We start from the raw sequence: 13,932 nt of genomic DNA, 5'->3' as shown, positions 1-13,932 counted from the left end.
CGCACATATAATTGTCTCCTCTGCATGGCAAGTCATTTTTGAAAGGAATCAAGTTAAAATCTTTCCAGGTTTGTGCACAAAGTGAATTCTCTGGAGCGTGGCAAGCAGAGCCCTTCCCACACATCAAAGTGCCTTAATCTCATCAATCAAGAGATTATTTAAGAAATAAAAGAAATCTGCTTCAGTAAGAAAAGCGCTTACCATACTTGTCCAGGAAGAGAAACACAAATGTATCAGCTATTGTTATGAGCACTCCACCCCACAAAGGGATTCTGTGGGAAGACAAAAACAGATGAACAAGCTTCAGATTGTTCTTCTACATAGGTCAGAGTCTACCTGATTATTCCTTCCATTTAAGGCACCTAGGATGCAGCCCAAATTTATCTCTAAGTACAAAAGGTGGACAAATCACTTATTTAAGGGCGAGGGGAGAGTCATTACAATCCAGAGAACAGAAAGCCTCCTTAACCAGGAAACAAACTGGGCAGTTTGCTAGAAATTTATGGGGCAAAAGCGTTGCCCGTTTCTAGCAACACATGCAGAAAAGTGTCACATTTTGTGTAGTTTAGCTATTAACACTGGCTCTGTCAGAGTGACGTCTGAGTCATCCTATCATTTAGAAGACCAAACATTGTTTTAGGATGCATAGACAGCAAGCTGATTCCATTATTTGTTGCAATACTTCAAAGGAAGCCATCTACCTGGGCTGCAGCCATCATCTAATAACTCTAAGCTCTGAAACAGAATTTTGCTAAAGCTTATTCAGAAAAGAATTGAAGCGATTATAGCTAGGTACACAATGCAGCAGGAGACCCAACTGAGCTGTTAAGGTACACTTGGCATCTGGTGAACCTTTTGCTTTTATTAACTGCACAATGACAACTGGAAGGGCTCCCCATTCAAAACATGGCTGCTATGAGGAATACAAGTGCCAATTTCCTAGGATATCACTTGACCGCCACTATGATTCCTCACACCCAGCGGTTTCCTACCACTCCTGCTTTTCTTTGTCCCTTTCTTTCCAGAGCAATGGATACACCTCTAAACAAATCACTAAGATGCAGCTGCCCATTAAGTTTACTTTTTAAGAAATTTTGGAGAGCAGAGGAACTTTGACATTTAAAATGCTACAGGTGCTTTGCAGCACAGCAGCATCTTTTTTTTAAAAAAATGTAAATATTTTAAATAGGTCTAAAAAGTAATATCGGGTAATGAGCATGATGGGTGCCCAAAAGGTGTCTGGTGTATCTTTAGATGCCATTTGATAGTGCTTATATCGAGAGACCACACTGATACTACATTAAGCTACATCCTGATGTTACATATGACCTGCAAAAGTATTCATGGTTTTCTTCACGCCTTTAAGAAAGTGGTGCAGTCATGCATCAGAAGTCTGTCTATGACCCTCAACCTAGGCCAGGGGTAGACAACCTTGGCTCTTTTATGACTCGTGGACTTCAACTCCCAGAATTCCTGAGCCAGCATGGCTCAGCTTGGAAACTCTCCCTTTCCCCTCAGCGTGGCTGGCTCAGGAATTCTGGGAGTTGAAGTCCACGAGTCATAAAAGAGCCAAGGTTGCCTACCCCTGGCCTAGGATAAGATGTTCATCCATGCTATGCAATGAATGGAATCAATGCACCACATAATTTCAAGCAGCTTTATCAAGATTTATCAAGAGTTGAACACTGGACTTCGCATGTTCTTTTGACATTGGACTATGGCTTTCTCACCAACCTATTACACAGGTAGTCCTCAACGTACAACAGTTTGTTTAATGACCATTCAAAGTTCCAATGGCACTGAAAGAAGTGACATAGGACCATTTTTCATACTTATGACCATTGCAACGTCCCCATGGTCCTCTGATCAAAATTCAGACGTTTGGCAACTGGTTCACTTTTATGACTGTTGCAGCATCCTGTGGTCATGTGACCTCTTTTTGCGACCTTCTGACAAGCAAAGTCAACGGGGGAGCCAAATTCACTGAACAACCTTGTTACTGACTTAACAACTGCAGTGATTCACTTAACATTTGTGGCAAGAGAGGCCGTAAAATGGGGCAAAACTCACTTAACAAATGTCTCGCTTAGCAACAGAAATTTGGGGCTCAACTGTGGTTGTAAGTCGAGCACTAGACTGTACTAGAAAGTGGATACACAAAGACATTATGATCCTTTTGATCAGGCTAGAGGTCCTTGTAATTCAAGGATCGGTACCACAGAATCACCAACCAGATTGAATCTGGAAGCTTGCAAGCAGGACATGAGAATAATAACCCTCTCCTGCTCTTTCTCCTTGCTAGCAACTAGCATTTAAAACATACATGCTCCTTTTGATTAGGCGTTAATAAAGTATCAAATAGCCCCTGATCGCCTAATTCTTCATGGACTAAACTAATTAAAATTAGTGGCTATTAAACAGTGAATTTCGTAATTCAATTGCCTTCGGTCAAGACATCTTTTGATCATTTCAAGTTACCCTGATTCAATGTTAGTGAATGCTTATATAAATACTCGTAGGGTTTTTCAGGGAAAGACACAAGAAAAGGGCAAATAGGAAAAAAAAACCTGAAGGAACTGAGGCTAGTTTTCCTTAAATGTCACCTGCCTCGTTTGAGTCATTGAGTCACCTTTTCACGCTTGAAAAGCTCACTTTCAAATGTGACCTATCTGCAGGCATTTAAAAAGTCTTGCCATTAAAGCGCAGTAAATCATATACATCCCATGACTACGATGTAAATATTATCGGTGTCCGGTTGTGAAAAAATGCACTGACTGGGGAAAGAATTCCTAGATTTGATATGGAGTTTTCTTCCTTGATTGTATCTCTTGTGTGGTTTCAACTCGTGACCAGCAGGATACTGCTAAAAGCACAAAAGATTCAAAGAATGAAATAGCTAACTTACTTCCCAACAGATAAGAGGTTAATGGCAATTGCTGAGCCAATGACTTCTTGCATATCCGATCCAATGATAGCCAGCTCGACCATCAGCCACAAGATAAGTCGAGGAACCTAGGCAAAAATTCAAGAAGGTCATGCTTAAAATGTGAAATCTTCTCCACCACACCCCCTCCACCCCAGGGAGTAACCAGGAGCTGCGGCGACTGGTTCCCTTCCAAAAACTCTTTGCAACAGTTCTGTACATATCTCTGACAAAACAGCAGTCTGTGCCCTCCCTGATAGTCCCCTGGGTGGATAAGTCAAACAATTGGAGGGGAGAAAGAAAGAAAGAAAGAAAGAAAGAAAGAAAGAAAGAAAGAAAGAAAGAAAGAAAGAAAGAAAGAAAGAAAGAAAGAGGGAGAGAGGGAGGGAGGGAGGGAGGGAGAGAAAGAGAGAAAGAAAGAGAGAAAGAAAGAAAGAAAGAAAGAAAGAAAGAAAGAAAGAAAGAAAGAAAGAAAGAAAGAAAGAGGAGAGGATAAGAACATGGTGAGGCACATTAAGTCTGCCTACTGCTTAATTTATTAAATTGTGCATGAAAGGAAGCAGCATTTGCCCTGAACCTCTTGATAGTTTAGTATGGAAACATTTTGTCCACCCTAGAGTTCCCTCAGTAAGAAGTCAACAGAAAGAGACACACTCTTCTTTTCCATGTACAATAGCAGTGATATGCACTCAATTACACTGAGCAGATAGTTGCAAAATATGATTCAAACCTTATTTTAATGCTCTGGTCCAATTCTAGCTTCACAATCTCCACAATGATTCACCCACCCACAGCCTTCAGAAGCCATCCAAAAATTCCTTCTTCCTTCCCCCCCCCCACGCATTGTGCAATGAGAAAGAATCACCACAATCTAATTTTAGAAAGCAAACTCTCCTAGCAAAGGGAGGATGAAGCGTCTCCTGACCAGCAACCGCCTACATGGATGGCTGTGCGGGGGAATCTGGCAACTCAAAAGATAGCCCGAAAGTTTTTAAACTCACTTCTAAACCAAGAGATAGCTACGCAGCAGATGTAGGAGCTATACAAGACACACAATTATATAAGCCAAGGATCTGCTAGCACAGTGTTTCTCAACCTTGACAATTTTAAGGCATGTGGACTTCAACTCCCAGAATTCCACAGCCAGCAATGCTGGCTGTGGAATTCTGGGAGTTGAAGTCCACATGCCTTAAAATTGTCAAGGTTGAGAAACACTGTGCTAGCAGGTGGCCATCGTTCAAAATGTTTGTCAAAGACATCGAGCAGACTGCAAAAGAAGATTCTGGATTTAGCCGAATTTTTGCTAAGTCTTTTCCAATCCTCTCCTGGTATTAGCTTCCTATGGTATTTCAAAGAGGGAAACCTAAGGAAGCCCAGGTTGCCACCTTTGTAACTCCCTTCCTTGGGCCAAAAGTATCAGTCCTCCCAGAAACTGGCTCCTCCCATGTAATCCTGCAGTTTCTGATGAGACCTTCATCCTGGTAAGGAGGAACTGTGTTGGAGCAGTTTCCATACAACCTTAGAAGCAGTGAACTGTAGAATGCACTGTTTCCCTTAGGAAAAAGGTAATTATTACAATAAGAATTTAATCTGGATTATCACCAGAGTTAAATCTGCTACTTACTAAGAATATTCCAACACAGGGGTCTTCAAACTTGGCCCTTTTATGACCGGTGGACTTCAACTCCCAGAATTCCTCAGCCAGCGTGCCTGGCTGAGGAATTCTGGGAGTTGAAGTCCACCAGTCATAAAAGGGCCAAGTTTGAAGACCCCAGTTCTAACATAACTCCAGGGAAGGGAAAGGCAAGCAATAGATTGTTGTCAGTTTTTAAAGATTTCTATGCTGTTTTCCTTCAGATGTGCCAGATCCAGGAGATGGATAATTGCCAAATCATCTATGAACATGCATACATGCACACAGACCACCCAAAGTTAAAAACAATGGAGCAACCTAACAAGGGATAATTAATACTGAAAGGAGGGGGGGACCCTGGGTTTCGTAGGAGATTTCTGCGTCTCTAAGCAACAGTCTTGCCAAAGCAGGCCCAAAAGGAATTTCATACCAAAGAAGATATCCTATAAGCCTGTCTACCTCCAGGTTTTTAAGAGATTCATTTATCAGTAATTGAAATAATTATGGGAACAACATCAAACAAATACCGTAGGAGCATTAGTTTGAACAGGGAAGACAGAAAGGGAGCATTTGAATATTAATTTGGAAACCAAAGTTTCTGACTCTTAAAGTAAAAGAACTATGCTTTTATTCAGTGATTAGATTTTTTTTCAGAAGACATCCACTGATTGTATTATTGATCTATTGTTAAACAGTCATTCCCTGATTCACAATAAGCGCTACACAGGAGAGTGTCCACAGGAAGCAAAAACACTTCCTGAGGACCTGTGCAAAGAATATTTGTACTCTAATCCAGCAAGTCAAGATCCTCCCCCTTTCAGGACCAGAGCCTTCTGGATCTTGACCACATAAACACCATATTCACCCACGTAAAATTCAAGTTTCTTCCTCCATTAATTTCCACTGAAGCAGGAAAATCATTTTGTACAGGTAGTCCTTGGCTTACAACCGATCACTTAGTGATTGTTCAAAGTAATGACAGACCCTGAAAAAAAGTATTTACAACCCAAATTTGGAGCTAGGACATCCACCTTCCCCCAGCCATGGTCACATGACCATATCTTGGGTGCTCAACAACCAGCCCCATTTATGGCTGTTTGCAGCACCCCATGGTCAAGATCACATGAAGTGTTAATACCACTTTACAACGCCTTGGTAAGGCCACACTTGGAATACTGCATCCAGTTTTGGTCACCACGATGTAAAAAAGATGTTGAGACTCTAGAAAGAGTACAAAGAAGAGTAACAAAGATGATCAGGGGACTGGAGGCTAAAGCAACCTAGAACTAAGGAGAAATTTCCTGACAGAACAATTAACCAGTGGAACAATCTGCCTCCAGAAGTTGTGAATGCTCCAACACTAGAAGTTTTTAAGAAGAGACTGGACAGCCATTTGTGTGAAATTGTATAAGATTTCCTGCCTGAGCAGGGGGTTGGACTAGAATACCTCAAACATCCCTTCCAACTACATTATTGTTATTGTTATTGTCACGTGACTTTAATTTATGACATTTTTGCCAGAAAGTGTTGTTTACTTCTGGTAACAATGGATTCACTTAATAATTCTGATGTTCACTTCTATGTTTGCTTTACAAATGCTGCATTTGCTTTACAGGCTACAAAAATGGTCATAAAATCAGATACTGTCACATGGTGATCGGCTCTACAATTGTCATGATGTACGACTGTAATTGCAGACTCAATTACGGGTCGTAACTCGAGGACTACCTGTATTTGTGGAATAAAGGCAGACATGATTGTTGAAAGGGAAAAGCCACCACATTAACTTCACTAAGGGGAAAGACTGCAGAAAAAAAAGGGTGGAATCCATTTCTCTATTCTCTAGTTATAGGCCTCCAAGGGGTTTTTTTTTTGTATAGCTATCTCTTATTCTATCCCTGGAGGCAACATCCTCCTTTTTCTCTGTTCCCTACTGAACTTTCTCCTTCTGCGGGGTTCTTCTCTTTTCTTCTAATTAGAGTGACCTTTCCCCCTTATCCTACCTCCCTCCTGGCCTCCTCCCTCTAAAGCAAGATGGAGGAGTTTGCATTTTTGTTGAGAGAGAGAATGACGCAATTTCTGTACTTTTGTTCTCTGGGATAATCCCTCTATCTCATTCCTTTTTTATTCTGTTTGCTTACCCAGCTGTTTTTACCAAGAACTCAAACTCCAATTTTGGAGACTTCAGAATTATCCACAGTTAGTACCTTTCCCTGGACTTCTCTTCTTTCCTGGTTCCAGTCTTCATAGATTTTGCAGTCTTGCCTCTCTCCCTATTTATTGTATGATCCTACAGATCAGGGGTGGGCAACCATGGCAACTTTACGACCAGTGGACTTCAACTCCCAGAATTCCTGAGCCAGCATAGTTGGGAGTTGAAGTCCACAGGTCATAACGTTGCCATGGTTGCCCACTCCTGATCTATAGATCATAGAATATCTGCACATCATGTTTTCCTAAGCCTATAGCTAAAACACAGGCATGACTGCTATCCAATTGTTGCTCCTGTTCACAAATGTTTGCCACTATCAAGCTCTAATTTAGCAGAGCTTGGCAACCCAGACACTCACATTGGATTATGGATCTGTTCACCTAAAGAGAATCTGAAGCATGGCAAGAGGTTAGTTTGGTAATGGCTTCTTCTGATGTGATAAGAGTCACAGTCAGCCTTCACGTCAGGCTAAGCTGAGTTAAACAAACCACGGATAAGCCATGAGTAGTGCTGATTTGAGTGAAGAATTAGCAGTTGCAAGTCAACATGTTCAACATTTAACAAAGAACTTAAATAAATATGATCTGCTGACTGGCTCTGGAAGCCCCAATCCTTGAAAAAGAATGCCCCTCTATCGCCTGGGATGTTCATGCAGACACAGCCAATGTACCCACCTTGGGATACTGTCGATTGCATACTTCTGCCAGATGAAGTCCTGTTACTACTCCCAGCCTTGCCGCCAGACGTTGTAAGAGCAAACCAATGACAGTAGCCAACAAGAGAACCCAGAGTAGCTGAAAAACATATAAATAAACACAGAAAATGAAAAGCAGCCAGGATGGCAATATTCTGGAAGATGAACAACAATCTAGGGGATTCTGCTAACTAAACAATATCTGCATTTCTGGAGATATTTATCCAAGCCCTCTCACAATCAAAACCTGTCCCAGAGAACCATACTCTACCTCAGACATATTTGGGCTTTTGTTCTGGAGAATTTAATGTTCAAATAAGAACATTCCAAATAGGTGTTTGCTACATAAACATTCGTCTGTTTGTGCAGAACCCTGGACATTTGAAACATCTCAGAGATGTTTCTCCAAAGAAACCCATGCTTCCTGGGGCCTGACTATGGAACTTTGCTGGTAGCAAAGACAGGTATTCAGTTAGATGCGACAATAAAACATAATATCTAATAATTCTTTTTAAATGTGGGAAATCACAGGCGTTGCTTCCAGTATTCTATTTGTTCTGTCCCCAATTTTTATGGCATGCCTCTAGATGTTAAGAGGTAACCCATAATGAACAGTACACATTCTGATGAATCAACCTAATAATGCATGGCAATTAATCTTCAATGTGAATCAGTTCAATGTGACCAGATGTAAGAACACAAACCAAGAAAATTCTCCTCTGTTGTACTTTATTGTCATTCCCTAACCTTGCAAAATCCCATTTTCAAACATTTTCAATGTACATTTTAAGGAAAGCGTCTACAAAAAAAAATGTGTTTAGAAAAATGTTTGTTTTGCTCAGTGCCCTTGAATTGAATTGTTAAGACATTCTTCAGATCAATCTCTACAACAGGTTTCAAAGTGAAAGGTTTTACAAAAAGACAGATTAGCTACGGTACTTACCTTAAATCCTGCAACTGCCCCAGACTGTAGATCTGATTCAATGTTACCTGGATCCAGGTAGGCAATGCTCATCAGGAAACCAGGCCCAGTGAAGGCCCATAGTTTTCGAATACTGAACAATGGGTGCTTTATGAATAGAAATGGAGAAAGGTGGAGGAGGGGGGAGATATTAAGCATTTTCACACAGGGGAATAAATAAATTCACACATTAACTTCAACTGTTATGCTGTTAATTATTTGTTATTATTTAAATCCAAGAAAACTGTTAATTTAAAGAGGCAAAGCATAATATTTTACTTACACCACATATGGCATAGTGTTATCAATTTACTTTCATAATAAATTACACTAGGTCTTGCAAAGTCAGTTCTAGGAAAGCCTTATATATTTTTTTCGTAAACTTTGATGTGGAAGATCAGTTAGCAACTCTTAAGACAACTAGAGTACTTTGCAAAGGATCAATTTTTAATTTTTAACAACTCAATTTTTAATAATAGTTTAAATTATTTCCTCATCTCTATCCTAAATTCTACTGCTCAGATAAAAAAGTCTGAGATAATAAAAAAAGAATTTATGCTTGTATACATTATGAGCCCTACTCAATACTCAGAATATATAATGCTAGAGAGTAAAAAAAAACCACCTTTGTCCTTAGCTTGCATATTCCTTTAATATAATTCTTATTTAGAATTCCAAAATGAAAGCCTTTAGTAACAGAAGAACCTTAAAGTCAGGGCAACCCACAGATGATGGGATCTTTTCAAGAAACAAAATGTACAAAAATGACTATGGGTGCAACTATTCATTTAAGAAATTAAAGGCAGTAACTGTTTTCTTCACAGAGGATTATTGTTTCCTCCGTATAGTCATTCAATAATTACAGTGGCTAGTAAAATATCACTCTCATTCCATCATCTCCCATCCTTGACAAGCATTAGGAAGAAGCAAAGACGTATTATATTTGAGATCAAATGTATTCCATGCCCGGAAGAGCACAGGAAAGAGAAGTACAGATTTTTAAATACTAAAGGCATTTTTTAATCATTAACTGAAGCAATTTATTGCTTAGAGCAGGTTTCTCCTCTCTGGATACTTCCACATGTTATAGAATATAACTTTCACTCACTCCAAATGACGTAGTCAGAGGTTAGAGCTGATGAAAATTACAGTTAAAAGCACTTAGAGGGAGACTGATTGAGCACAATACTTAAAGGAGGCTCAGTCTCCATCAATCCCTGAGTTGCTGCATCAATTACTGACTTAAAATAAGAAGAAAGCAACTGCAGAAAAGTGACTCATCCAGACACACAACAGGCAATCAAGAGACCAAGTTAATTCTCTTGAATCTTCAGAAACATCAAAATGTTCCACTAATATATATTTGACAGCTTATAGTGAACCGGAGCATAAACTAAGCATATCTTAAGCAAATGTTACTGTGACCAGTAATTCTTCACGCTCCCCTTTCTGTGACACAATGGGTGCTCTTCAATAAAATACCAGGGAAATGATCACCTATGGTGACCCCACCATCACTCTTATGACCCATACTAACCTTTTCATCTTCTGGTATAGGTATTTTCTGATCAAAGTAGGTGGTAAATTCATCTGCAGAGTCTGAGGCCTGTGGCGTTATTGGGTTGCTGTAAATGGTACTAACACCATCCCCAGAGGTATCTTCTGCACAGCAAGAACAGAATGATGTGATAAGGAAGTGGAGAAGTAGGAAGAGCGGAAGAGCAGCAAGACAGATGTAATATACAGAGAAATGCATCATGTTATGCTTCATCCACTGGGGGAAAAAAATCTCATGCCATTTGAAAATGTTACCCATTATAGTATGGAACCAATATATTTGCAGGGAGCCAGGTAGGGGCAAGATGATCTAACGACCTATATCTGCACAAGGAACTTAAATTAACAGGTAAACTAGCTGTTACTTGCACACAGTAACTGAACACACACACACACACACACACCAAATTGTTGTCATTTATGCAAAGGTATATGGAGATTCTCAGTCATCCATGTCATGGTTGTATTATTTACAATTATGCAAAGGTATTTAATCCTTAACTCCACAAATAAAACAAAACAGAAAACTGAACTTGGATTCAAAGAGACACATACAGTTAGATAGGAATGCCTGCCTCTATACAGCATGTATGGTCTTTCCAGGAAGTGCAACTAAACACAGACAACTTGATAGCTACTCCAGTCCCCAGATGTAACTCTTAGATGACACCCATTCATTATCTAAGATCCTGCAGGATCAGCAGAAAAAGGAGAAAGAGAGGCCCTAGTATCCGCTGGCTGGACAGTATAAAAGATGACACTGGGATGACCATGGTGGATCTGAAGGAGTCAAGTGTGAGAAAGAGGGGGCATGGAGAGTGTTGATCCATACAGTGGCCAAAGACTGGACATGGCTGAATGGCTGACGACCACGACAGTCCAGACTGATGGAAGTGTTAAGACTGACAAAGAGCCTCTAGCTTTGACAGAAAGGGAGTTCTATAAATTTATATGGGCGATTTTCTGCTGTGGCTATAGAGTTTTCTTGGAATGAAAACTCTTTGGACATTTCCTATATTCCCAGTTGTATGCTGAAGCCTAAAGGCTGCTTTTTGAATGTTCATTTGATTACAATTACAGTTAGACCGCTTCTGGCTCTCTCCCTGCAAGCTGTAGAATTCTGGGATAAGAATGTTTCTTTTTTTTCCCCCCAATCTATGTAGCATGGGAAATAATTTGCTCTCCTCCCTACTTAACTATCACATAACCGAAGCCATCGCCTCCCTTTCCTTATCTGTTTGTTTGAGAAATTATATGTTTGATTGAACATCCACAGGGTGGGAATCTGACCTTTCTTAATATTCTCACCTTGCAGACATGCAATCTACTCTGTTTATGTCTGCTTAAAAGAATTTATTTTGATATGCTCAATTGTAACCCTACAGTTGCCAACTGTTTTTTTCTCTCCCAAACCTACCACTTTTTTCCCATTTGAAGTTCTTGCGTATTTTATTCATTCATGAAAGAGTTTCTGATCTTCTTATTTCCTTACCTACAACTCAGTGGCTACTCACTTCTGGAATCCAAATGCTGGACTGGGCTGATCTTCAGGTCTATTCATTGAAATACAAGCATTTACCTTGTTAATGGGCTCTGTAGCTATATTTTCCCCTAAACTTAGATCATTAATCTGGACGGTCTATTAAAACCACATCTTGATTTTTTTTTGGGGGGGGGGGAAGCATTGGGAATAAATTAAATCTCTTCCATCACCCTAGCAAGAAATAGATCAAAGGGTTATAAGGACATCACGTTCTACAGAAGGCATTCACAATACCCTGTACTTCTCCTCAAAATAGCAAAATAACCCAGCCACAAGGAAGAAGGTAGGTCTGCAGAGTTTCGCAACACAGACAATAATTTTATACTACCACCTCCCCTGTAGGAAAGCAGACTGCAACTGTACTCACTCTTGTATTCAAGCTTGTATTCTCCACGGGACATTATAGCTCAGCTCTGCTTCCAGAGATTAAAAAAAAAACAACAGACTGACACCTGCCTCCTCAGGATGTACAGAAGTGACCAATTTATAGCTAGAAACAGGAGCGGTAAAGAGAAGAGATACGGGGACAGTGGCTGTTTTGTTGATTGAGACGATGAACTTGGGTTTCTCCTCCTACGTCTCTACTCACTCCGCCTTCCAAGGAACAGGATATGCCACTCAGTTTACACGAGAGCTTTAATGCAACAGCCACCCTGAAAAAGCACGAATCAAACAGCTACGCTCACCTTGCTCAGCTAGTTAACCAAGGCTGAAAAAGTCTAAGGAAAAGTAGGTAGCACACAACTCGAACCCGTTGCCAGCAATTTCCCCGAAGCTGCACAGTAAATAATAAGCAACTTGACCCAAGAGGTAAACTCCAGCAAGACTTTTGGCAGACAGTCAGGTAATGGAATGTCCTCTCTTAAGACGGTATGTTAACTGCAGATCACCAAGGAAAATAGTCTGTTCTACCAGGAAATAATAGAATGGTTTCTATTCATAACCTACTGGCAGGGCAGCTTATTCAGGAGGAAGATGATTAGCACATTTCAGCTGGAGAATTTAAATCGGGAATTTCCCAGATTTAGGCTTCAACTGGAGGACTTAAATTGGGACTTTCCCAGATTTAGGCTTCATTCTGCACTAGGTGAATGTACAGATTCAAAAGGATTTAGCCCCAAGTGGTGCTCTACTTTAGGTAGCATTCCAAAAAGCTCAGGGAACTGTATAAGATGTATTTTTTTAGGGATCTCTTCTGGGTTTTTTTGTTTTTTGTTTTACTAAGGCCAAATCAATGACCTCTGAACACCCTCAGATTTACATCAGGCCCTCCCTTTTATAAAACAAGCCACTTTTTATACCTTACATTTCCCTCTTGACAATACCAGGACGACCTGAAATTGCACAAACTCTTGTTCGTATCAGAGAAAGGGGCAAAGTTAAGAGCCATACAAGGATCACATCAAAGGCTGGTCTACTCCAGTATTCTGATCCCTCAGTGGCCAAAACCAGATGCCTTTGCTATGGGGCTCGCAGGCTCTCACCGCAGGCAGTCCTTGACTTACAACCATTTCATTTCATGACCGTTTGAAGATACGACGATACTGAAAAAAGTGATTTATGACCGTTTTTCACACTTACCACTGTTATAGCATCCCTGTGATCATGAGACGTTGGGCAACTGGCTTGTGCTTATGACTGTTGCAGCGTCTCGGGGTCATGTGATCCTCTCTGGCAACTTTGCGACCAGCAAAGTCAACGGGGAAGCCAGATTCAGTTCACAACTGGATTACAAACTTAACAACTGCAGTGCTTCACTTAACAACTGTGGCGAGAAAGGTGATAAAATGGGGGCAAAACTCGCTTAACAATGGTCTTGCTTAGCAATGGAAATCCAGAGCTCACTACTGTAGTCATAATTTGAGGACTGCCTGTACTGTCATCAGAATGATGAAAACAGCATTGTGGTATCATGTTGTAAGCCAGGGGTCTTCAAACTTGGCCCTTTTATGACTTGTGGACTTCAACTCTCAGAATTCCTCAGCCAGGCACGACCAAGTTTGAAGACCCCTGTTGTAAACTCTGCCCATTCTGGGCTTCAAATGTTGCAATATACATCAAACAGGGGTGGGCCTGGGGTTGCAATGCCACACTGTGGCTTCTTTAAGTCTACCCCCTTGTCCCTATCCCCCCCCCGTCCCTCCAATTCTGCTGTGTCTCTGGGAAGCTCATAAACAGATAAGACTGCAATTGTACAATCATGCTAATCTTTCCTACTAGAGGTACACTGGCTTATCAGAATTAAGATAGAGACATCATGACTAGTAGCCACTGACAGGATTATCACCCATGAGTGAAAATGCTTTTTAAAACCATCCAAACAGAGAATGGGTCAGGAAAGCACAATGTCTACTTTAGCTATGCACTGTGTGAATCATTTTGGATCAAAATAAAATAAAATAAAATAAA

The 13,932-nt window shown here is 40.5% G+C and overlaps 1 protein-coding gene across 2 annotated transcripts in view; it reads right to left on the bottom strand.

Annotated features, from left to right (window-relative positions):
- Positions 1-13,932, bottom strand: part of SLC11A2 (solute carrier family 11 member 2) — a 65,644-nt gene that overhangs the window by 31,280 nt on the left and 20,432 nt on the right. Inside the window, exons 1-6 of one of the 2 annotated variants that reach the window (XM_015820531.1) lie at positions 11,891-11,955; positions 9,961-10,085; positions 8,406-8,531; positions 7,443-7,562; positions 2,906-3,012; positions 202-272 (exon numbers count right to left, since the gene is read on the bottom strand). In XM_015820531.1, the coding sequence (XP_015676017.1) occupies positions 202-272; positions 2,906-3,012; positions 7,443-7,562; positions 8,406-8,531; positions 9,961-10,085; positions 11,891-11,924 (583 nt within the window). In that variant the 5' untranslated portion in view covers positions 11,925-11,955. Of the gene's footprint in view, positions 1-201; positions 273-2,905; positions 3,013-7,442; positions 7,563-8,405; positions 8,532-9,960; positions 10,086-11,890; positions 11,956-13,932 lie in introns of those variants that run through there. The other variant, XM_015820523.1, reaches the window with a different exon arrangement.

Source organism: Protobothrops mucrosquamatus, unplaced genomic scaffold (assembly GCF_001527695.2).
Source record: "Protobothrops mucrosquamatus isolate PMUCROS unplaced genomic scaffold, P.Mucros_1.0 scaffold_155, whole genome shotgun sequence".
In the NCBI taxonomy this organism is placed as follows: domain Eukaryota; kingdom Metazoa; phylum Chordata; class Lepidosauria; order Squamata; family Viperidae; genus Protobothrops; species Protobothrops mucrosquamatus.
This window is presented reverse-complemented; position numbering and strand designations above follow the sequence as displayed.